General features: G+C 38.3%; 5 protein-coding genes across 7 annotated transcripts; 3 read left to right on the plus strand and 2 right to left on the minus strand.

Moving 5' to 3' along the window:
- Positions 1-222: 222 nt before the first annotated feature.
- Positions 223-9,437, plus strand: LOC145897317 (uncharacterized). The gene is made up of 18 exons (XM_082985556.1): positions 223-354; positions 1,109-3,139; positions 3,350-3,472; positions 3,540-3,699; positions 3,863-3,975; positions 4,032-4,121; positions 4,217-4,347; positions 4,418-4,576; positions 4,948-5,163; positions 5,388-5,606; positions 5,849-5,968; positions 6,422-6,559; positions 6,895-7,004; positions 7,070-7,277; positions 7,351-7,498; positions 7,866-8,029; positions 8,273-8,443; positions 8,519-9,437. The coding sequence occupies exons 1-18, from the start codon at positions 300-302 to the stop codon at positions 8,714-8,716; spliced, it is 4,554 nt and encodes a 1,517-aa protein (XP_082841682.1). The 5' UTR covers positions 223-299; the 3' UTR covers positions 8,717-9,437.
- Positions 9,438-9,499: 62 nt separating this feature from the next.
- LOC145898748 (uncharacterized) lies at positions 9,500-11,941 on the plus strand. Its single transcript, XM_082987333.1, has 9 exons — positions 9,500-9,680; positions 9,776-9,927; positions 10,028-10,203; positions 10,431-10,556; positions 10,620-10,729; positions 10,817-10,927; positions 10,988-11,056; positions 11,123-11,314; positions 11,386-11,941. The coding sequence occupies exons 1-9, from the start codon at positions 9,522-9,524 to the stop codon at positions 11,857-11,859; spliced, it is 1,569 nt and encodes a 522-aa protein (XP_082843459.1). The 5' UTR covers positions 9,500-9,521; the 3' UTR covers positions 11,860-11,941.
- A 142-nt stretch (positions 11,942-12,083) lies between these two features.
- Positions 12,084-17,344, minus strand: LOC145897753 (uncharacterized). 3 transcript variants are annotated; one of them, XM_082986171.1, is made up of 11 exons: positions 16,722-16,734; positions 16,578-16,667; positions 15,171-15,281; positions 14,859-15,011; positions 14,440-14,598; positions 14,085-14,265; positions 13,776-13,935; positions 13,578-13,716; positions 13,345-13,411; positions 12,978-13,114; positions 12,084-12,716 (listed from the first exon to the last, which is right to left on the minus strand). In XM_082986171.1, exons 3-11 carry the CDS (start codon positions 15,213-15,215, stop codon positions 12,189-12,191), a joined length of 1,569 nt encoding a protein of 522 aa, XP_082842297.1. In that variant the 5' UTR covers positions 15,216-15,281; positions 16,578-16,667; positions 16,722-16,734; the 3' UTR covers positions 12,084-12,188. The 3 variants fall into 3 exon arrangements, with proteins under 3 accessions (XP_082842297.1, XP_082842298.1, XP_082842296.1); XM_082986172.1 differs by lacking the exons at positions 16,578-16,667; positions 16,722-16,734 and adding an exon at positions 17,317-17,344; XM_082986170.1 differs by having other exon boundaries at positions 16,578-17,065.
- Positions 17,067-18,401, minus strand: LOC145897754 (group XIIA secretory phospholipase A2-like). The gene is made up of 4 exons (XM_082986173.1): positions 17,970-18,401; positions 17,754-17,821; positions 17,517-17,697; positions 17,067-17,434 (listed from the first exon to the last, which is right to left on the minus strand). The coding sequence occupies exons 1-4, from the start codon at positions 18,142-18,144 to the stop codon at positions 17,313-17,315; spliced, it is 546 nt and encodes a 181-aa protein (XP_082842299.1). The 5' UTR covers positions 18,145-18,401; the 3' UTR covers positions 17,067-17,312.
- A 3,645-nt stretch (positions 18,402-22,046) lies between these two features.
- LOC145897808 (N-acetylglucosamine-6-phosphate deacetylase-like) lies at positions 22,047-25,171 on the plus strand. The gene is made up of 9 exons (XM_082986254.1): positions 22,047-22,187; positions 22,595-22,731; positions 22,783-22,922; positions 23,034-23,088; positions 23,150-23,356; positions 23,528-23,627; positions 23,741-23,874; positions 24,004-24,133; positions 24,309-25,171. The coding sequence occupies exons 1-9, from the start codon at positions 22,126-22,128 to the stop codon at positions 24,556-24,558; spliced, it is 1,215 nt and encodes a 404-aa protein (XP_082842380.1). The 5' UTR covers positions 22,047-22,125; the 3' UTR covers positions 24,559-25,171.
- Positions 25,172-25,637: the final 466 nt, after the last annotated feature.

Below are 25,637 nucleotides of genomic sequence, written 5' to 3' on the forward strand. Positions count from 1 at the left end.
AAGATACTCTGGAGACGATTGGAGGTTCCTGCAAGAGTCCTACCCGGACTGTTGTTCTGCATTTACACCAGAGCAAAAAAACAACAGTCGTGGGCGTTAGAAAGCAAGTGACGTCAGGGCCGAGAGAAGAGGTGGTGTGGACGAGTTTCCACTTTATTGTAGATACTGTGTGGGAATCATAGTGAGTAAAATCGAAGAGGACACTACGGCGTGTGGGCAGTAGCCTATAACAGGTGGAGCAAAATGATCCCTGTCAGTTATTCGTTGTACTTCTTTTGCATGCCTGCATTTTTTTGAGAATGATGATTTCTGGAATACATATTTCAACAGTGATATGTTTGCTGGCAATGATAGGTAAGTGTGTTGGGTCTTTACTTGTTTTGTCAATAACGAAACCCACAGTTAAAACATAGAGTCACTTCATAACTACACAAGTAATTTAAACAAGCAGGAGAAAGTTTAGCCCATTTCTTCCAATCGTGTTATTAATTTGGTTGTTGCCGAAAGCATAGCTGTTTGGGATATTGTGTTTCAAACATAGAGCTGAAAAAACTCCTAATGTCTGATTTAAAAGTCTACAGCACTTGACCCATGGTTGGAAATAACCCTTAATATATTTTGTTGTTGTTGAGGCGTCGTCAGCCTAAACTACAAATTTTATTTCTACATCATGGACTGCGTGGTCTTTCGGTTGATGAACTTGTTAACAAACGAACCATGGTTGTACATGAGTCAATTCATTTCTAAATAGATCAACACTATAAAAAGCGCAATTCTTACTTATACCTTGAAAGATCTACATCGTTTGGGTGCGTGTTATGGCATTTTACTAGGGACTGATTTAGGATTTGGTTCCATCGTCATGTGCAGCCGCAACAATTAGGGAATTCCTTAATAAACAGGCTGGTTTAAGATTCAGTTTGAACCAACGCTTTTGATAGTTAAGTTTAATAAACAGTGCTGCACTCCGTCTTCTTCACAAGTATAGGCTACCCCTATTACCCTATTAGCTATATTGAGTCTAAAATACAGTTTTGATCCAAACACAATTCTCCAAATATGTGGAATGCCGCGACAAAGTTATGTAAACCATATTTTCTTCGCGAAGGTTACATCGAGGCAGACCTCAATTATTCTTCCGGGTTGCAGACATGCCTCTGTAACACCAGTCAATCTGCAGATTCCGCCACTGCCGACGCAGTTTGCTCGTGGAACACTTCCGTTTGTTCAAACGCACTATGTTTTGACGCAGCCGGACCGCACTCCTGGTATCTCCAGGCAAATATGAGCAACTACCATACCAACTGCTACGGCGTAAACAACTGCGCATTGCCTGTAGGAGACTGTAAACTGGTAGCAACCTGCGAAATGAGCAACCAAACTGGCATTAAATGCCGATGCAGCGGTGGTACCGTTCTTAATGGATCGAGTTGTTGCAGTCAAGGAAAATGCTACCTAATTCAAATTGCATACTTTAGTGAATGTAATGTAACAAATCACGGTAACGCTGGTGAAAGTGAAAGCAATGCAACAATCTGCACCGATCAAAATACATGTAATCCTGTTGCCAGCTGTAGTGCCGATGCTACTTGTAACAACACTATTGGCAGCTACCAATGCAACTGTAATAACGGTTATACCGGGAATGGTAAAGTTTGCGTAGATTTAAACGAATGCCTCACAGGTGAAGATAATTGCGATTCAAACGCAACATGTCATAATCTCCCTGGTAATTTCTCGTGCGCCTGTGACAACGGTTTCACGGGAAATGGGACATTTTGTAAAGATATAAATGAATGCTCAAGCCTCGTAGTCTGCGATTCAAACGGATCTTGTCGAAATACTGAAGGAAGTTTTTCATGCTCTTGCAATGAAGGTTTTACTGGAAATGGGATATTTTGTGATGACCTTAACGAATGCCTCACGGATGAAGATAGTTGCGATTCAAACGCAACATGTCTCAATCTGCCTGGTAATTTCTCGTGCACCTGTGACAAAGGTTTCACGGGAAATGGTACATTTTGTGATGATATAAATGAATGCTCAAGCCTCGTAGTCTGCGATTCAAACGGATCTTGTCGAAATACTGAAGGAAGTTTTTCATGCTCTTGCAATGAAGGTTTTACTGGAAATGGGATATTTTGTGATGACCTTAACGAATGCCTCACGGACGAAGATAGTTGCGATTCAAACGCAACATGTCTCAATCTCCCTGGTAACTTCTCGTGCACCTGTGACAAAGGTTTCACTGGAAATGGGACGTTTTGTGATGATATAAATGAATGTTCAAGCACCGGAGCCTGTAGTTCAAATGGATCTTGTCAAAATACCAAAGGAAGTTTTTCATGCTCTTGCAATGAAGGTTTTACTGGAAATGGATCGTTCTGTTTCGATGTGGACGAATGCTCCACAAAGAATAGCAACATTTGCCCGTCGAACGCAAGTTGTACCAACACATTTGGCAGCTACACTTGCGTTTGTGATCGCGGTTTCACTGGAAACACAACATACTGCTCCGACATTGACGAATGTGACCAGCCGGGTGCCCAACTTTGCCACGAACAAGCAACATGCCGAAACAAGATCGGCAGTTTTTTCTGCATGTGCAATTCAGGGTATACTGCCAATGGTGAAGTTTGCGTAGATTTAAACGAATGCCTCACAGGTGAAGATAGTTGCGATTCAAACGCAACATGTCATAATCTCCCTGGTAACTTCTCGTGCACCTGTAACAAAGGTTTCACGGGAAATGGGACGTTTTGTGACGACATAAATGAATGTTCAAGCACTGGAGCCTGTAGTTCAAACGGATTTTGTCAAAATACTAAAGGAAGTTTTCTATGTTCTTGCAATGAAGGGTATACTGGAAATGGAACATATTGTGTTGACGTAGATGAGTGCTCATCCACAAAATCCACTCCCTGCAACGAAAATGCCAAATGCGCCAATAGTGTTGGTCATTACACCTGCAATTGCAACAAAGGCTTTACGGGCAATGGTTTGGACTGTTACGATTTAGATGAGTGCGCTTTGGGAACAAGTAATTGTCATCAATCCCACGCCACATGTACAAATCAGATTGGGACCTTCAGTTGCTCATGTAATCACGGGTATACTGGAGATGGAGTGGAATGTAAAGGTATATACATGGCTATTACGGCACGGTATATTATGATCCGTTAAGACCTGTTCATCTTTAAGGTGAAAAGTTGCATATAGTTTGGCTGCAGTAATATGCCTGTCGTTTCCATCAAGAATTTATATGCTATTATATCCAAATAATTGCCCTTGTTCGAAACCATAAATTCTGGCAAAACCTTGCCATATATGTTTTTTTATACTTGTGCAGTTATCGACCAATGCAAAAACACCGCACACGATTGCGACAGAAATGCAAAGTGCATCAGCTCGGGCGTGGACTTCTCTTGTACTTGCAATACAGGGTTCGGCGGCGATGGAAAAACTTGTCACCGTAATAAAGTCTTCCTCATACACACGTTTATAGTAAAGTAATATAATACTATTTTGTATGTTTGTAGGTACATTTATTCTTGAAATGAGACAAAACTTCACCTCGAGCGCATTACCACAAAGTAATCTTACAAATCGACTTCAAACAATGCTATATAACGCATTTCACTTTCAAATCAAAGACGTGACAAGAGTTTCTATTACTGGCTTAGATCATTCAGTTGCAAAGTAAATTTTGGGTATTGTCTGTACCATTTAGCTCATTACGTTTTGTGTTGCGAATATGATATGTTATATTGTCTGCATGTCATCTAAATACTGTTATTCAGTGTGTTTAATTTTACTTTGTTTTGCAACTTTTGCCATATGAGAAGTAAATATGTTTCTGCAGATATCGCGTGCACTACATTAACGGCCCACAGCAAAGCGCTCTATTTATTGAAAGCTATCGGCGATACGCAGAACACAACGAAATCACTCTTCTCAAGAAATTGCCTAGAAGAAGTAAATATACGTTTTTTTTTTCAAAGAATACCTGACAAAAAACCTATACATATCAGGTCCATGTACGAGGAAAGCTTTGGAGGGCTTTACTTTTCCTGAGGTTTCTATAAATCAAGTCGGTTATTCGAACGAAGTTTGTCCGAGAGGTACGACACGAATTTTAATGTGGTTATATGGACTTCGAAAATTTAAAGCGACCAATGTTCCCGGTTTCGAAACGTGTAAATGTGTTTGCTTTTAGGTCACTCCAGGGCATCAATACGGTGTGTTCCAATTCAAATCAGCGAAACCTACGGAGAGCGTCAAACCTCCCGCCTTGATTTAAAAAGTTTGGCGTCAGTCAATTGCGAAGAACAAATTAAAGACATCAAGGTACTGATTATCTGTGCCGATCAAAGCTCGGAAAATATTGATTGGTGTAAAAGGTTTGTTTTTTGGTTAGATTAACGTTACTTCCCCGAGTCAAGATGCGGTGGAGCGAGCAGCCACCTACCTTCAGATCATTACGTCAGGTTTGACACCTCTGACAAATGAGGAAGTAAAACAATCCTTTGACGTTGTGACATCGATCAGCAAAGCTGTGGGAAGCGGCGCAATTGCAGTTAGTCTCCATTCAGACTTTTTAAAATAAAAAAATTAAAGTCAGGGGTGTCAAATATGGGTGTGTGGGCCATATTTACTAACCCAGAAAAAAACAAATAATGATAGCCGTACATGGAGGGGCCGCATATGACCCACGCAATCAGTTTTACATCCCTTAATTTTGGTGGTTGGAGCCCGTAAAATCGTCCGTTGCTATATTTACCACGGAGCCTTGCAAGGGGACAATGTGAATAGCATCTTTGTACATTGACACGATTCCAGCCCTCCTTGCCATGTCCTTGGTTTTTGTTTAATCAGTTTGATGATGTACGTAACCATCAGTATAATGCTAGAACTGATGTAACCAGAGTGGCGCGATTATTTTTACAGGTGTCCCAAGACATGTTGGCGAACGTGGTCACAGCAACCTCCCACGTCACACAGTCAATTCAAACACAAAATCGCAACAACGCCAGCTCTTCGCCTCCCACCCATGCGAATGCTCGCAAAGTGGTTGAGTCTCTCACTCTTCTTGCACACAAAACAGAGCTCGACAACTCCACAGAACCCGTGCTCGAAGTTACAACCGAGCTGTTTTCACTCAAGGTTTGTCGATCCTATATTTCGCGTTTTTTGTTACAGCAAACTTTTCATGCCGACGAAAGTTGCTGATGGTAAGGTTGGCCATATCGCATCCAAAATTTATCGCAAATACCTACAACATGTTAATTTTTGTAAGCTGCAGACAGATGACCACTGTTTCGACCTATTAGGTCTCATCATCGGAGCTATGCTAATACGTAATAATGTTTGGTTTGTTTAAACTAAAGGTGGCCGAACAAGACAAGGATGAAGAACCGCAAGGTGAGTGGTTCGCACCAGCACAAGAAGTACTCGAGGAAGGGGAAGTAGTATTTCCTGTTAACATCTCCTTGCCAAGCACTGCATTCAAAGCGGCATTTAAAGCAAGCAACACGTCCAAATTGAGGGCGGTATTTTTGACGCAGAAGGGGGACGATTTTTTTCCTACAGATGAAGAGGTCGATTACGTAAGTACAAGCAACCCACATGCCACGACGTGGGTGTAGGTTTGTTGCGGACGATTTTTTTAAATGAGTAATAATAACACCAGTTGGATCTCATTTGTGTCGTGAAGCAAATCGCATGCATAAGCACATTTTAATTTTAGTGCTGCATAATTGGAAAGTACTGCATGCAGTAAGCTAACTTACGTAAGAGAGCAAAACGTTTGACGGCCGTTTGAAAGAACTCATGTTCTCGTCTACTATAGGTTGTAACTGCAGAGATAGGAATCAATATCTCGTTGACAAACTTGGATCCTCCGGTTTTGATCGAAAATCCGTACGAAGAGACACATTATGGAGAAGTAGTTGGCACTGATGGACTTCAAGTACATAACACCTTTTTACATTTTGAATAACTGTGCAACAATTGTATATGATGAAAATCATAAAATATTTTAAATGAAAAACATCTGTCACTACGTTTTTACAAAAAAAAATTTACAAAAAAACATCCAGAGTTTTCAGTTGTTCATTCAACCATGTCAGATTGCCGACAAAACTGATAAACTTTAAATTTAGTCTTTTGGTTAATTCCGTCGGTATTATGTTACACGAAGTAAACTAATTATTTAAAAGAACTGTTCTTCTGGCATAAAGTTACGACGTTTTTATTGTATCCGACATTTCGTCTACCATCTGGCGAGACAGGGTTACATGCAGCAACAATTTAATTAGTTTTGATAATTAATTATTATTCGACATGACTCATATACATATACAGAACCAATATAATACTAACCACATGTTTTGTTCAACTTGTTTTTTTATGTTTTCAAAAGCTTGTGCGGATCAAACACAAGTGCGTGTATTGGGATTCTGAAATGGCAAACTGGAAGTCAGATGGGTGTGGACTGGATCCGAACTCGGATTCCCCATCGTGCAAATGCAACCATCTCACAAATTTCGCTTTGATTGTGGTAAATTTACTATGTATACTTATTTATGTGCAATATACAAAATTCTTGACACTATCAGTCGATTTCGAATGTATTTAGGTTGATATGGAATACAAGGGCTTAAATTAATGCAAGTTATTTCATAAATATCAATGACATTTTCATATTTGTATTTATGACCTTCCTTAAATTACCCGTTTTATCTTTGTTGATAGGTAAATAAATGTGTTCGTTCCTAATACAGCTCACGGTACACACACACACACACACATATATATATATATATAATGGTTGTTGGTGCACTACTTTTGTAAGAGACTGACTATATAGTAACTTATATATGTGCGTCATTTTAGTCGAGAGTGAAGTTGCCCGCGGATGTTGCCCTATCATACGTCAGTAAAATTGGATGTGGAATCTCATTGGTCGGTTTCTGTTTTACTGTGATTCTTCATGCCCTAAATAAGTAAGTCCAATGTAACACCAGTTAGGCTCTGACTTCCCAACAACTGCTTTTACTTTTTGTGTCAGAGAATTGCTGAAAAAGCTTCCCAACAAAATTCAGCTGCACGTTTATTGCAACATGTTCATTGCTTATTTCCTTTTCCTTGTCGGAATCTCAAGCACGGGCAATCCAGCAGGGTGCACGGCCGTCGCTGCCCTCATGCAGTTTACATTTCTGTCAAGCTGGTTGTGGATGGCCGTGTACAGCAACAGACTCTACGGTGCACTTGTAAAGGTAATTACCTTATCGATTTACACACTTTTTCAACTGTTATATTTACGCAATATTCCCAAACGTTGCTGTTAAGGTATTTCATGCGGATGCCACAAATTACATGGTGAAGGCGTGTATATTTGCTTATGGAGTGCCAACTTTTATTGTTGTCATAAATCTTAGTGTGACGGTTGGCCACCTTGACAAGCAACAGATTAACTCAGATTTTTACGACCCAACAGGTAAGAAAACATAATGCACGTCGTGGGCGGATCCAGGAAGGAACGAATGAGGCAATTGCCTCTTAGAGTATATTATAATACTATAAAAAAAAACGCTGCTGTTCGAGAAAAAAGGGTTGGCATTAATTGGTTTTTGTTCATCACTATACCTTGCTTTGTCTGAAGCAGCCATGGCTCTCTACTCTTCTTACCGCGAAAATCGCTACTATTACGTCAGAATGAGTTTTGGATAGTAATCGCCTCCCATATAGAGAAAATTTGTGGATCCGCCCCTGATACGTAATAAACGCTAACTATATAGTCTACTATTGACTTTTATCATCACTAAAGAAGAGTTTGACAAACAATTTGTTACGAATGCGCACAGATAGTGCTGTGTTTTTTTCATCAACTTACCGAGCTGAGCACATGTGCTGGCTTACCGGCAACTCCCTCTATTTCGGGTTTCTCCTCATTATCGGTTTGGTTTTCATCAACAATCTGATCATCCTCGCTTTGGTGCTTCGTAAAATCATCTTCAGACGTCAAGAAGTAAGTTAAGATTACCATCAGACAACAGAGTAACAAAACGACACCTACACTAAATAATTCCTTTGTTTTTAAACTTAGCCTAAACCTAAACTGTAAGATATTAATCTAGTGTACAAACCTAATTCTTTATCTTGCCAGGAGAAATACACTATACATGATTTATAGCCTATTTGTCCTTAACTGTAGCTTAACACAAGTTGGTCTTTGCTGGTCCAACATGATTTTAACGCAAGTTATATTCAGATTCAGTCTACAGCTGCGAAACAAAGCAGTACAAAACAGTTGGTAATGGCGTTATCTCTCGCACTCACGCTTGGTCTTACTTGGGTGTTTGGATTTCTGATGTTGTTCTCAACCGACATCACCTATAACCAAGTGCTTGGGTGGCTCTTTGCCTTGTTTAACGTTTTTCAAGTAAGAACAAGGGATTGTCTTGCGTATATTAAAGTACTCATGAGAATGGAATATCATGATCTATCTTTTTTAAAGGGAGTTGCCACCTTTTACATTACTTGTGTAAAAAGGGATGATATGTTTCGCTTTTGGTGGATTCCAGTCCGTAGCTGGGTGAGAAGCACACGCGCATATGACCACGTCTTCAAGCACGGCCAATACGAGTTTAACTCGGTGAAAAGTCATGCAACCATGACCACAGATAACAGTGCATACACAACATCAAAGACATAATTAATTGGACCCAAAATCGGATATTTGTTGTGTGAAAGTTTACTGCTGTTAACTATTTTCTGTGCATTAAATAATATTATTTGGTCTTTTTGTTTAATTCAAACAATCTTCAAAGTAATTTTAGAAACAAAAATTCAAATTGCTGTTCCTTCTTGTCACTAAATTGCTTTTGAATGTATTTTTAATCATATTAATCTTATTAGTTAGCAGTGTGGCTATTCTATTTTCGTCTTTCTTTTCCTTTTTCGTGGAGATTAAATTTGTAGAACTTTAATTTAAAAAAAACCTGACTTGATCAGTCATGCGTGAATTTTTGCATTGTGCGATTGATTTTCGATTTTGTCTGTGTTGTTGGTATTACCATGTACTAAGGATTGTAAAATTAATGATAAACTTTTGAATTCTTTGGGTTACTGCTACATTTGGAAATAAATCAAAACATCTTCAGACAATTGAGGACCACAGCTTTGCTATATGAATGCACAGCAATGTCGTTTATGGGATGCTACACAGTACAATACAATGTTTACACGCGACTGCAACACAAACATAGAGCTGGTCGTCACTCAAGTGGACGACTGTGTTTTATATGATTTCCTTCACACCGCTGCGCTGTCCATTACATAAAGTAGAAGCATGGTTATGGTTGGTTTGTTGTTGTAATTCCTGGTGTTCTAATTACGTTATTCGTTTGCCATGTTGTCAAACACAATTCCTGTGTTTTTACTCATGTCCCATAATAAGTAATATCACATATATGTTGTGTTTTTGAAACTTAGGTTTTGTAGTTTATTAGCAATAAGAAATGACACTTGAAGTGTCAGAAACGCAGAATATGCCATGTTGGTATTATGACAAGGCAGACCTAAAAAAGACACCATCACTGCAAGATGGCATAAATGCAGAAACTGAAGCTAGGTACAGAAGAGAAGGGCCAAGGTTCATATTTGATATGGGAACAAGAGTAAGTTTTTATGGGCTTTATGTCAGACCAATAGACAGCAAGATGGTATACTACCAGAACTATCTAACTAAGTTATTTTTATCTTTTCTCGACAGCTTGGACTACACCATGATACAATTGCAACAGGAATTGTGTTCTTTCATCGTTTCTACATGTTCCATTCTTTCAAAAAATTCCCAAGACACATTACTGCCACTTGTTGTCTCTTTCTTGCTGGAAAAGTGGAGGAAACTCCTAAGAAATGCAAGTAAGTTGAAAGAGTGAATATAAGAGTGTGTTGGGGGCTACAGAGTTGGTTGATAGATAGATTTTTGTATGTTGCAGTTCCATTAAAATGCTATTTCTAGGGACCTGATTAAAGTTGCCAGAGGACTGCTAAATGATGCCCAGTTTACACAGTTTGGTAGTGATCCAAAGGAAGAGGTCCTTACTTTTGAAAAGGTCTTGCTTCAAACAATTAAATTTGACCTCACTGTGGAACATCCATACAAGTTCATGGTCCAATATGCCAATGCTCTTAAAGGTTAGTCATAAAATACTTTCTGAGACAATATATAGAGAATATACAGATGTAGCAGAACACAGTTAAAAGTAAAAAAATATTACAAATAGTTGTAATAGATGTACAAAATATGCATTACTTCACAGTGATGCTTTTTGTGTAGTGAAGGTCAAAAATCAAAAATTTATTTGTAAAATATCTGAAATTCCAAAGTGTTTGTGCAATTTAAAGATATTTAACCTACTTAGGTGATCGAGCAAAAATAGAAAAGCTTGTGCAGATGTCATGGACCTTCATCAACGACAGCCTGTGTACTTCACTTTGCCTGCAGTGGGAACCCCAGATTGTGGCTGTTGCTGTCATGTATTTAGCAGGTGTGTGCCTCAAGTAGTTTCATTGCTCTTCTGTGCAAATAAACACAGTTATTCTTGTCTCAGGTCGTCTTTGCAAATTCGAACCACAGGATTGGGCATACAACAGGGGTAGATGGTGGGAACAATTCATTGATGACATCAGCATTGAACTTCTTGAGGACATTTGCCATCAGGTAGTAAAATAGTTTTTAAATTGCTTGGTTTTGTTGTGTTTGAACAAGGAGCACACATTTAACTTTGTTCTGTATTTTGTCCACCAGGTTTTAGATCAATATTCTCATGCAAAGGGTGGGAAAGCTGGGTCTTCGGGCAAAACCAAGCGTGAGAGGCCCAAAACACCAGGAGATGCTGAAAAAAGCAACGAGCCACAGGCAAATTTAGAATTAGGTTTCTGTATTATGCTAAATTGGCTAACAACATAATACATACAGGCTAAGACATCAAGAAGTGAAACTCACAAGAGTGGACAAAAATCAAAACCAACGCATTCATCACAACAGGTTAAACAACTTTACCAACAACTGTTAGTTGTTTATTAAAAAAAAATTTTGATTTTCTTTATCCAGACACAAAGCAAGAAGCCTCACCCTTCTCACAGTTCACAAAATCAGTCGTCATCCAATAACAGCAAGACACAACCTTCATCAAATTCCAGACGAGCTTCCTCAAACACTGAAGTTGTTGCCATGGACACTGTTGACACTGCAGATCAGGGAACAATTGAACAAGGAAAACCACCAGGCACCAAGCCTCCACTGGTTCGTAGAACATACTCTGTCTCAGATATTATGCAAATTAAATTATTTATCTAATGCTACTTTTGCAATAGAGTGCTGCAACCAGCTCAGTTAAACCCAAAACACCTCCGAAGCCTCAACCACCAGGAGGCGATCCATCATCATTTTACAACAACCTCAACCAGTATCAATCCTTCATGGGAACAACGGTGCCTTCAACCCTGGCCTTCCTACCTCCTCCAGGACAAATTACCCCATCCCAAGGCTACATGGGACAATACCCCAACCAAGCAGCACCCCAAACCCCTCCAGTGCACCAGCCTTTCTCCACAAGTGGGCCCCCTCCTCCTCCAAGCTTCCCAACTTTCCCACCAATGCCTGGGTCATTTGACAGCAGTTTTCCCCCACCACGGTTTCCACACACACCTCCTCCAGCAGACATGTCAATGTTCCCACCAGGCCAAGGACAATATCCTAATTCCTACGGTGGCCAGGCCCCCACTGGACTAGCTACAGTGCGCATTACTGGAAGGCGGGATCAACCTGGTTCACAGCCTTGGCCATAAGGCAGGAAGAATTAGTATTTTTTGCTTGTTCTGCCAGGACTGACCCTGCAGTTTTGTTTGATGTTTTCACATGTCAATAAATGCTTTGTCAAAATACTTAACTGCTGTTGGAATAGAAATTGCAGACCTGTTAAGTTTAGGAATAATAAATGTGATGTTTTTTAGACAACTGATGTATAGTATTGGTATGTACCATCATAGCATACTTTAATATCTATTAGGAACAGCAACCAACAAAAAGTTTTTAAAAACAACAATAAAATGCATAGAACCAAAGATAAACAATTCAAGTACAAAACAAACAAAAATTACTCCAATTTGAACTTGCGTCATTTCTTGCACCCAAAAGCAGTGGAAAAAAGAAATTCAGATTGTTGTTCAGGGTTTTCTGATCCAAAAGTAAACATGCTTTGGTTTTCAGTTTGGACATCATTCCCCCCACCCAAGTTGAACGAGAAAAATCCATCATTAGCAGAAGGGGAATTGGACTCTTTCCCAAACATGCTTCCAAACGAAAATCCATTTGAATTGGACCCACTGCATTCGCTACTGCTGCTTGCTTCACTTTCTTGGGGGAAAGCAAATGTAAATGATGTGTTGTCAATTGTTGATGGTTCCTCCACATTGGAACCAAAATTAAATCCAGATGGAGATGAGTTTCCACCAAATCCTGAAAAGTTTGCACTGAAGTCAGGTGGACTGTCCTGCTGCCCATCCACCTTCTCCGAGCCAAAATTTAAGAAGAATGAGCTTTCTGGAGATTTAAATTTCTTCTTTGATCCCGGCCCTGGTGCCTCAGGAACAGCAAATTGGAAATGTTTAGACTTTACTGGGGGTGAAGGTGTTTTTTGACCAATCTGCAAAAAGTGCAGTGGTAAAGTGTTAATATTTACAAATATCCCCCATGGTGCAGGTCCTTAGTTGGGATCACAGCTATCACATTGAAATCTTTAGGTTTGCCGGCAAAACAGCTAAGGCATAGCACTAAGCTGGATCTGACTTTCAGGAAAAAGTGGCTGATCCAGCTTGGCTGCCATGCCTGCGAATCTAATAGTATCTACAGATAATGCATTTAGTTCATATGTTAAGACAAAAAGCAAAGTTACAATTCAACTGACCATAAAAGAATCCTGGCCCCCTCCTGTTGACATAAAGTTTGATGCCATGCTGAAATCAAATCCAGGTGATTTTTCTATTTCTGCAAGCATTTTTCTGTGCTCTTCGAGAATGCTCCTGTTTAAGTCTGGTGTAGTTGCTAAAAAATCAGAAAAGTTATTTAAGCACTAAGTCACGGATGTCATGTCTTTTTCAACAATCATTGTTTTCCATTGCTTTAAGTAAAAACAATAAATACAGTGTTAGGCCAAAACGTTCATAAAAAGGAGATATAAGTGGTATCCGTAATGTCACAACTAAAGTATTTCACTGATTGTTGCTTGTGTCCCTAGTTTCAGCCCATATGTTTCTATTGGTAGAATCTCTTACCGGTCGAGCTGCAATTACTTGAAGCTGGTGATTTCATGACGTCCAGCTTTTCACTGGCATCTTCCTCCTGGATAATAAAACGTGCAATGAAAAGATGCTCATTATTGCATATTGTATCAATGCCAACATATTGCTTTACATGGCATGAGGCATTCTAGCGTAAGAATGATTTTATCTGCCACTAATTGTTCTCTAGTTTGTATGTTAACCAAATAAGCCTGAGAGAAACTTACCGGACTTGGCATTGGGACATCATACACCGGCCCATCAAACAAGTTCAGCATGCTGCCAGCTTTGTTTCCATCTTCCTGGGATGGGAGATGTTTGCTATCCTCCACCACTTCCATGACCTCCTCCTCTTTATTAACATGACTTGAGGCAAAAAATTGGATTCAACGGCACAAAGACATGTCCACAGAATAGCAACAAACCTGACTACATGGTCTTGCAGAAGTTTTTCACCTTGTTCAATCGCTTTCTTTTGTATCATTTTCTCCTGGACTTGTCTGATCAGAGGCACCTCTGTCACCTTTTTGTCAGTGGTCATCTGGATACTTGGAAGTTGTGGCCATTTAAATGAAGGCCTTTCATCTTGGAAAATAGACAGATTTTTAACAATGTTGTACTTACTATTTAGTGCAGGAAAATGTTTTGAACAATTAAATGCATGTAACACAGTTTATCAAACATTTAATAAAATTGAGAACACAACTCCAGCCAATAATTAACCATAAGCTCACAAGTAAAAGATGACTTTTTGGGAGAGATGTTTTTTTTATTGTTAATCTCAGCTACAGACGCACTGCACACTTCCATTGTCTCATTGCCTTCAGCTAATTTTGTTTCTTTGCTGGAAGAAGATTTCAGCCAATCAGACAACGGACGTCCAAGCATGGAAGTACTCTTTGCTGTTTCTGATTTCTGTGTTAACATAAAGTTGTGAAGAAGGATAAAACATAAAACTGTTCTCCCTACTGTGAAGGCCCAAACTAGGCAATCTCAACTATCATCTATCGATCATGCTGGATTTTTATGCTATATATATGTTGAAATTCATAATACAAACACTTTGGAAATAAAAGTTTGGTAAGCTACCTTAATTGAATTTATCCGTGGTATAAGAAGGGACAGAGACCTGCTCCTTTGCATAGAAGGACCTGCACATTCTCCCTTTCCAGATGTAACAGTTTCTGTTTTCTTCGGCGACACCAGTTTGGTTGCAGGTATTTTTACATCCAAGTGTTCCATTGATTTCTGTATAATATGGTCATCTTCTACTTTTCAAATGAGAACACAGTAATGTTTCATGCAACGGCATGATATTTCAAATGATATGTTTTTAAAACTTATTCACTTGTCAAGGCATGGATGACTTCACAAACTTGGCATTGTGTTTCAGAGACAAACCAGTCTAGTAGCAAAATAAATACTGCACATATCAGACTATGACTCATCATATTTATCCCAAATGTAGTGGGTTTTCAACTTGAAAAGGGATTTTAGTACTTATTTACCGTTATATTCATGGGAATTGTGCTGGAGAACAGTGATGGTATGTTGGGCAAACTGTTGCTAAACGAACCACTTCTCATACTGCTACCACTTGAACCAGTCTGTTGCTTGTTTGTTTCCGTCTTCGTTTTAAAAAAACCTTCAAACCTTGGTACCTGCCAACACATCTTTCGGTTTTAAACCAGTTACTTCATCATTTAACAAGGGTTGTTCTCAAAAATGCAATTCAGAGTAAACATCGACACATTGATTATACATGTGACACAAATCAATAACCACTATGTATATGTTACATGGGAATCTAGATCTATTACCATTGAAGCGAGTTTGAACTTTTGTTGGTCATTGCTGTAGTTCATGGAAGTGGATGGTAATATTGATCCGTTTTCTATCCTGTCCAGTACATTCCGTCTTACAACTTGTTCCTACAATAATAGGAAAAGAACGTTATACTATTGCTTGAGGCAAATTGAACAAAACCCTTGATGTTTACTAAAGTAATGGATATTTTAAAGCCCACATGTAAACTGGTAAAAACAACCACTAGCTATTAAGTCAAAAGGTTTGTTACTGTTTTTTGGTGATTTGCTTCAATTTCCCTTTTTCTTTTCTCTAAATCCTCAACTTCTAACTTTAGCTTGTCTATTCGCCTCAGTCTCTCTGGGACATCTTCTTCGTCTTTTTTGAGTTTTATCATTTGTTTTGCTCTTTTATGTTTGGGTTAAGAATACACTTTCCATTTTGTATAACTTTTAATATGACTTAGGGAGTTTATAGTCAAATGACTACTTTTGTTGCATAAAAATATTTAACATAATTGCCACAGTGAAATTGTTTTCAAAACACATAGATCAGCCTGTTTTACTTAGTGGTGTCATTTTTCTAAAAGGCCCAAAATGTGACAGGTGATCAGCAAGGAGGCAATTTTGAAAAAAAAAGAAAACATTAACTATTTGTAAGAAGAAATTCCAATTAAAAAAAAAATATTGCACTGGCTCTGATGGACGGTCACTTATTAAACCTTGGAGAAAACTAAACAGTCATGATTTCCAAGCCTCATTTTGGCACAGCCCAAAGCAATACTGAGAAAGGATACAGAGCTACTCCCCATTCTTCTATGGTCTTGTATTTCAGATTTGAAGGGTCTGGACATAGAGTAAGAAAATTTGTACCGAAAGTGTAGATTTAGGTGCAACATCCTTGACATAAGCCTTATCAGGATTAGCATATGACCTATTTTGCCCACCTCTCTTCGCTTTTGTTTCCTCTATATCCAACTTTAACTTTTCATTTTCTTTTTTTCTAATTTCAACTATTTGTTGGAGCTCAATCAGCTCCCCTTGCTTCTCCCTAAACTTGGCTACCATTGGGATTTGGTCATACTGCTGCATTCGTTTCTGCACCATTTCTTGATACTCCTGGTATTTTGCCTCACATTGATCTCTAGGAATGGGGTGAAAAATTTTTTTTCTATTAATGAAAAACTAAAATGGAGACAAAGAACATGTGAATATAATATCACTTGGATTCAGGTCACCTTTACAGCGTGACAGCTGTATTTGCATTATGCAAAAAAGAATAGTTATCTTTGCATGAAACTCCATGGTTGTTATGAGAGAAACAGCGCTACAGGAAAGATTGTGGCATATCAGGCATACCAGATCATAAGTAAAATTACTGTCACTTTACTCCAGTTTGCATTACATACACGGTCAACTTACAAAATCTTTGTATTCGTTTCTTGCTCATTTCCAAACACCTCTTCTCTCATCTTCACTTGTATTTTTAAAGTCTCTGCAGTCTCTTGCAACCTAAAAAGCAAATATTAAGAAACAGCTGTTGAACAACATTCCCTAACACCTTACAGCTTTAACTGGTGTTTCTGGTTTTCAAATATGTAGCTGGTATGCTGAATTGCCATTTCTAGTTGCTGGTTCTCTGATCCCAGTTTAATGGTTGCATCCTGTTTTTCTTTAATTTCATTTTCTAATTCTATCAAGCACAGTATATAAGTTATTCAGCGTGTAACACAGTCTGTGTTGTTCACTTAATCTTAAAATATCAGAACCTCACCCTTAATCAACTGCTTTTCTGTTGCTACAATGCTTAGCTTTTCTTTAATATCTGCTTGATACTTCTGCACCAGCTTGTTAAGCTCCAATGGTATGCCACTCTCATCAAACATAGTCATTGCAAAGATAAACTTTTTAAAGCACCAAAATCTTTTTAGCAATGTACGTAATACAGTATCAAGTCCTAAATTTCAAAAAAATGCTCTTAGAAAAAAAAAAACAGGAAGTAGAAAAAAAAGAGTTTGTGTACAGCATATAACAACATAATGAAAAATGTTTACTTGCTTTTAAAAACATAACAAGCGATCAATTTAAAACTTATCTAAAAAAGAAAGACAAAAATCACAAAATTGCATATATGACAGATGATCAAAAACATAAGTTTTACAATTCTTTGTATAGTGCAAGTGGAACACATGTGCAAGCAGCCCTCTGGGCATCTAAATATGATTTGCATCCAAATGCAGTTACACCTTGGTACACAACCTCTGCTGTGATCTTGCAAGCTGTAAAGAAATTACATCTGTTAAATCTAACAGTTGTGAGCAGTTAAAAGTGTTAGACCTTGAACGAAAAATATATACATACCATCAATTGTTATTACAGCACCCTGTTTTCTCTGTTTCCTGCTTGACGCTGAAGTACAGGAATTAACTAAACACTTATGAAAGGTTTTGTCACAATCATCTCTGTTCTTGTTGCATGTGTCATAACAAATGTCATGTTCATCACAGCAGGAGTTTAGTGTAGGTAGATGACTTAAATCCACCTGCATGAGTATACATATATATTTGACTGCAATTTTTGCCATATGTAAGAACTCACATCAACACCAAGGGATCCACATCCATTGCTTGTAGGAGTGTGTAAATTATTCACAGACTTGTAAAAACCTGTAAAAAAGGTATGTAGTTTCACCCCTTATCTATCCTAACCTAATATTTGCTCCAGGAAAGGTACAATAATCAGATTGGGTAGTTGATATGTTTAAAAAAAAAACTTTTACTACTAAATCACTATTATATATACATGAACAGATACCTGCAGGGCATTTGTAAATGCATTCTTTTCCTGCTAACTCAACCGATTCGACTAACTTGGCAAATGTATCAAGACCGTCTTTTATCGCATTCAGGTTTAAATCCATAAATGCACCCGTCAATTTGTGACAGAATACATTTATCACCAAGCAAATTAGCACATAAGGTAAATGCATTTCTTTGTACTTTACCCTGTGAAAGGTATTTCAATTTGTTGTTTTATCTCTAAAAACCTAGTGGAGGTTGTGCATTCAAAACCCATTGTGAATATCCTACTACATCTGGGGATGCTGGGAACTTCGTCCGGGAAAGATTGTCAAGGTTAGTGTTTTGATTAGGGCAGAAAGGTAGAAAATTGATCATCTGTATGCAGCTTACAAAAAACATTGAAATCCTCACTATTACGTGTTACATATGATCATAGCAACCTATCTTAGGCCACGTCACCTATATTTAGAAAAACGACTGCAACAAACAGGAACCTCCTCAATTCGGTGAAGTACCTTCAGTCTGACAACATTTAACGCATGACTAAATTTGACTTGTCAATATCAAGAATAAAAATAATAAAATCATATTATTTTACGCTAAACTCATGGCCACAACATAAATAATCAAAATATACAAAAGGTAAACTTGCAAGGGCACTGATTCATGGTTCCGACTTCGCGTCAAACAATGGGTCACAATGCTGCAGTTAAAAGTTTAGTTGAAAATGCATTGGTTATATAGGAGTTTTTTACTAAAATGCGTGCAGCGCAACCCTAAATGCTTTTGTGGGAAAAAAAATTGCGTTTAGCAAAGTAAAAAATGTCGAACAATATAAATACTAAGCACCAAAAACGAAAAATTACGCTTAGAGGCGAGACGAAGAAAAGCGTCTGGAATTAACGGCAATCTTGCGCGGATTCGTGCAAAAAAACCTAATCGGGATTCGTGCCCAGGACATCCTGGGATCAAATCCCGGTGTGGTCAAAAAAAAATCTTGCGCGCCTGGCAGCAACTTGTGTGCGTTTTTATTGGGACAAATAAGTCTTGAAACCGACAGCAGACGGACACTAAAGCTTATCTGTTATGTTTTTTTGTTAGTTCAGACAAATAAGTTAGAAAACTGATGATGGCATAAGTTCTTGCCGAAACGTTTTTTCAAGCATGACAATGTTAATAACAGTATGGGCCAGTCTTTTTATTCTCAAAGTTAGAATTTTTTTTTAACATTAAAATCTCTCGCAGATCTTTCTAAAGTGACCTAGAGAAACAGAAGAACACGTTTATGATTTGATTTGAAGTCTTTTTTTTCGTATGTTGCGATTGTTCCTATAACGAGACAGAAAACGCGCACATCAATGCATCAATGCAAAATTCCCACAAAACGATTTACCGCAGTGCTACACGCGTTTTATTGAAGAACTCCCATCTAAACCAATGCATTTTCAGCCAATCTTTACCTGCAGCATTGTGACGTCAGACCCACATTTTTGGCGCGAAGTCGGAACCATGAATATAAAGCCTAAGAGGTTGTAACAATATTTAGTGTACCGGGGCTAAACACTGATGGAAAATAGTCAAGATCATCTGAAAATCAGGATTGTCAAGCCATCCCAAATCAGGTACAATAAAATGATTCGTTCGGCCCCCCTGAACCATATTGAGGGATAAGGTTTAAATGTATTCGTAGCAGCTCAGTGCAAAATATTTGTTTCGAGTGTTCGCAAAACTGGCACTAAAAAACGTTCACGAGGTTAGCTCACTGAGCCTTCATGTTAGTAACTCGACAAACTACTACAAATCAGAAATACTTATTTATTAAAGCTTGCTTTGGAATTTACTTCTTGTTCAAAAACATAAAATGTGCTGTTGAAACATAAGCAATTATTTTTCTTTGCACTATATACTTGTTTGCAGCCGATTGCACTTCAAATGCAACAATATTTAGTGTACCGGGGCTAAACACTGATGGAAAATAATCAAGATCATCTGAAAATCAGGATTGTCAAACCATCCCGAATCAGGTAGGCCTACATTAAAATGATTCGTTCGGCGCCCCTGAACCATATTGAGGAATAAATACTTAGAAATATGATTGTAGAAATGTTACAGCTTTGTCTGATCAGGGGCAAAATTTTCGAAACACTTTATCAGCTCCAAGACTACTCTGACGTCATCAAAAAGGGTCCGCCAGCAGGGAAGGGATCTCCAGGAACAGCGACAGCATTCTCGCCGATTGAAGGAATGAACGAAGCTGGGTTGTAAGTTTGATGTTTAAGATGTAATTCAATAACTGACTGTTAGTTTGATATCTGTGAATTTGCAGAAAACCTTATATTATGGTCTCCCGTGATGACGCAGGAAACTTTTTTGTGCTGAACTCTGATAGTGAAGATCCCAACATCTGGTCGTAAACCTCAACCACAGTAACTATAACTTCGGTAGTGACACCAATACGTTTTTAATAGCAACTCATTTTCAGATTTACGAACAATCGAAAGGTACAATTGGTGCGATGGCAATAGGTGATGTGGACGGAGATGGAACAGCTGACATTTTCCTGCCAGCATATGATCGCAATATGATACGTGTCATGACATATGGACCGTAGAATGAATTGTGATTGGTTGCTTTTTAATAATGCAACAATACAATTTGATAGATGACAAATTATATTTTTTTATGACTGCTTTGTCGTGCAAAAAAACAAGTTCTGTTTTGCAACAAAGCAAAGAACAGTCAGTTGAACCATAGATTACCTATGTTTACTGCAGGAACTGAAGATGCCCATGGGGCGAAATATACATTCCTGATTATAAGCCAGGCTGATCCTATAATAAAAAGCTACTGCTGCTGCTTTTTTAGTATTATTGAACCATAAAATACTGTTCTAGTATTCTATGGTTGAACACCACAAACTAACATTAACGTATGTTTGAAGTGTCGGACTTTCTGCCCTACTATCATGAACCAAAACTGTTCCTTTCTTGCAGTTTACATTATTTTATTAAAAACCATTGCTACCAAAGGTTAGTAAAGGCAAAGTATGAAATATTTTTAGATAATATTCAGATAAAACGCCTAGTGTAACAGACCTGAAAACAATCCCCACATAGCCTACTGTATACATGGGCGTCCGCAGGAAACAAAGCAGGGGGGGGGCAATATTATCGTCACATCGCCGTTTTAGAAACGGTATTTCAGAGGAAAAATCATCTGACAATGCTACTCATTCTTGCCAATCCCGATATGGCAAAATAACACAACAAAAACAATATTAACCATCAATGAAGTATGTGGTGAAGTATTTTCTGCCCCTTTGCGTTTTTTTCTGTTTTCCAGGGGGGGGCATGCGCCCCCCCTTGCCCCTCCCTGCGGACGGCCATGACTGTATAAATACCCGGTTATAATGTTTGTGGGGTATATACTTTTGATTGTTACAGTTTGGCCCAGTCCTAGGAAATGCGTGGTCCGAATAATAAAGAGAATGTAGCTACTATCTCAACTCGATTTCACCTTTTTTGGTCTTCAAAAAAGCGCATATCAGTGAAACGTGCCTAGGACCTGTAATATCGAGCGAATATTTGTAATGCCGTTTTGTTACAAAGATGTCATACACAATCATGCCCTACTCCAGAGGTCGGCAACCCGCGGCATGTGGGTGGTTGTTCATCAACCTCGTTTATGCGACTTCGGTAGCCCGACGTCCAGTTGTTAGGCATGTTGCAAACCAAAATTACTCAGATTCAGATCCTATTGCACCAAGGTGTTCAATAAAATCCAAATATTCGTGACGTCATACTCCATATTATTCAAGTTATCGGCACATTTAGATAAAGCGAGTCAGAGCCGGAGTTTTAGGAAATTCTGACGTGGCAAATATATATTTTTTTAAAAGTGCACATAAACGATGTTTTTTTTCTCACATACGTCACACGTCAAAATTGGAAATTTAGTTGCATTTTCTCATCGCCCTGTTGCTCGGTTTCAATAAATGAACAAACCATTTATGTTTATTTCCCGTAAAAACCACAGAATAATTGGAAAAACTGGCCTGACGGGTTTGGGGGGTTTCCCGTAAATTAGGGGTTGGTGTATTTAATGATTGCTATTGTTTGCTTTGACTCGTGAATGTGTAAAGTATAGTCTTGAAAACTCCATATTTTGCTATGCCTGGATTGTTAACTCAGTACTACAACTGCAGAATTCTGTGGAAACACAAACTCATACGGTGGGACAATAGTATATTTTTGACTTGAAACTTTAGTGGGCAATTTGTTGCTAACGCTGCCAGGCTGACACTGACATGATGTCCAATGGCAAAAGTGGGCAATGGTCAACAAATTTATCATTTGTAACTGGATAGAATCATCAAATAAAGTACAATGTACCCATACATATTTTTTGCATGGCCGGTTACTTACATTCAAGGCTGAACAAATGTTGTGCTCAGAGATCCAGTTTTGCAATTTTATAAATCCATGCATATAAAATAAACTAATGCATTACATAGACCTATATTTAAACCATCCCTAAGTTAGTCAGTGCAATTAATGTTTACAAAAAATGTTTAAAATATGCATCATGCAAGTTACAAAGTTTTCAGTGCATTTCATAAACAATTTTACTTTATTGTAGAGAAGATATTTGGGTAAGAGATGGAAAGATTCAAAATCCACGGAAGTTATTTTTTGATGAATGTGTAATTCCTGACAGAAGAATTGATTGTGCAGATCACATATTATCCCCTGGATACATCGATTTACAACTAAATGGTTGACTACATGGTGGGTTGTTATGTGGTGCTAAAAACCATATATTTCCAGGTGCTTTTGAATTTGACTTTTCATCCAATATGACTGGTGTAGAGGAAGGGTTAAAAAAAGTATCCTATGGTTTGTTACAGTATGGTGTTACTTCATACTGTCCCACTGTTGTCACATCACCACCATCTGTTTACAAGCAGGTATATTGTGAATCTCTAATTCAACCGGGCAATAAACTTACTTTTGTTTGTGTTTGGCTTTAACATGTGGACATGTCCGGAAAACTTTTTATTCAAAATTTTTATGCACAGATTTTACCTCAAATAAAAATTAGGGATGGAACACTGGCTGGAGCTGGAATTTTGGGTCTGTTAAAAACTTAAATTATTAACAATGTTTTGTCATTTACTGAACCTGTTGCTTTAAGGGGTGCACTTGGAAGGACCATTTATAAGCATTGAGAAACGAGGCGCACATCCTGAGGATCACATAAAAAACTTGGATAGTTTTGACGCCTTACTTGAGATGTACGGAGGCTTGGATAATGTGGCAATTGTCACAATTGCCCCGGAATTGGACCACACAAGTGAAGTGATACCAAAACTTAAAGAGAAGGGTATTGTTGTATCATTAGGTATGTTGCTTTCTTCTCAAGTAAATTATTGACGTACTTTTAACTGTGGTGTAACATGCATGTTTACATTTGTCTTTACCACTATGTATTGTGGTGCAACTACTGTCATGTTGTGAGGAATTGCACAAAAATATGTACCGCTGTTGAGTTAAATATTTCTGTTCGATTAAGGTCACTCAATGGCCAATCTCCAACAGTCAGAAAAAGCAGTACAAAAGGGAGCAAGTTTGATCACACATTTGTTTAATGCCATGTTGCCATTTCACCACAGGTAAATATTCGACGCGTGTATCACAAATGTCTGTTAATTGTGCTACTGTATTTCCATTTTAAACTTAAAATTGACATAAGACTGAAAACTTGAAATAAGTTTTTGCATTGCAGAGATCCTGGCATTGTTGGGCTTCTCACCAGCAGTGAGATACCAGACAACCAGCAAATTTACTATGGAATGATTGCCGATGGCATCCACACCAATCCTGCTGCACTTAGGATAGCGCATAGGGCACACCCAGACGGTAAACTTTCTTGTTGTAACAAGTCAACTATTTTGTTGAGAACCAGAAGCCTGCTCCCAAAGAAAACATTTTAACAGAAACACACATGTTTAATTATCAATCTGCAGCTTGTTGGTGTGTTTTATGTAGGTTTGATACTGGTTACTGATGCTATTTCGGCAATGGGTCTTTCACCTGGAGTTAAAAAGCTTGGTCAGCAACTAATCAGAATACACGATCATGCAGCATATTTGGATGGCACTAACACCCTGGCTGGGAGGTTAGTGTTCAAACTGATTAAGACTTGAAACCAAGTACAAGACAATGGCAATATATTTACACTTTGTATTTTCAACATAATGAATTTGTTTAAAAACATAATAAAAATAACTAATGTATACTATTGGTCTGTTGCCCTATAAAATGTCTAAACACTGTAAAAACTTTTTTCCAAGCATTGCCACCATGCCACACTGCGTGCGACATTTTCACGAGGCCACAGGTTGCACTATTGAAGAAGCATTGGAGGCAGCCACCCTCCATCCAGCGCAGTGTCTCGGTATTGAAAAGCGTAAAGGAACTCTCGACTACGACTCAGATGCCGATTTTATTCTCCTGGACGATGAACTTCATGTATTGGCGACATTTATTGCGGGAGAATGTGCCTTCGATCCTTTTTCCATTGCACCGACCAACTGTTGCTGATTGACGTTTACTTGGATTTTCCCCAATTGAGCACTTTTTCCTACATTCATAGCCATTTATCCATGTATAGATTATGGTGCCCGCTTTAAAGCCGTTCACTTTACGCACATTATTATGCGGAAGGTATATCGAAAACAACATAATTGGCTTTTACAAGTTAATTTTCTGCCCCAACAAATGGTACATATAAGATGGCATTATCTTTTTTCATTCCTTTTCAAAAATATTTTCTGTGATGAGTTTCCAAAAAAGTTTCCACTTACAACGTATTTTTATAGCGGTAGAAGTTCCTAAATTTGTTGCCAAACGAAATCCGCATTTTGCAAAGTAAGCTTTCTTTAGATTGGAATCTGTGAGATCCAAACTAGACTGCGGCACCATGAAGCGAAATTTACGTACACGCCTCGGTAATACCACAGCGAGAGATGTAGCAATCAAAAAAACGCCATACTTTTTGGGGAAAATTAACAAAAAGAGCGCGAAAAGGTTTTGGGCCCATATCATCACTACACTATCACTTGTTCACCACTTGTGCCTTGCTATTCTCCATCTTGTGCCAGCATGACGTAAATTTCACGTGCAATTGCCAGATAATTTATCGAAATAAAAAAATGCTCCGGCAACCGTTCTGCACGTGTACTGGATAACATGTAATAATGTGTTATATGGCAGTATAGCCTGCCCGCCAGCAACGGAAAGGACCCTGAGAAAGCGTAAATGAGAGCGACCAACGCGGTCACTTTGGAAAGTAACCGAATAATTAAAAGTTCGTGTTAGGTAGGGTAGAGACCTTCAGTAACGCGATATACATAGGCTGCAGCTGCAAAAATATATTCAAGAACTACCATATACGTGCAACTGATTTCGCTTGTCGGTTTTCACCTTAATTCAAAATTGGTCTTTTGCCGCTCCACCAGCAACTCATAATATAAGCTGCTGGTGAAAACCATCCAAGCTCAGGTTTCTACTCTTATTTACTAATTAAGTTATTTACAAAATATGTAAACCCAAGGTTTATACTGTTATGATTTGTCACTCTGTAAAACAACTAAGCCATTATTGGTTTCCAACGCGAATCA

This window comes from Ascidia mentula, chromosome 4, assembly GCF_947561715.1.
Source record: "Ascidia mentula chromosome 4, kaAscMent1.1, whole genome shotgun sequence".
NCBI lineage: Eukaryota > Metazoa > Chordata > Ascidiacea > Phlebobranchia > Ascidiidae > Ascidia > Ascidia mentula.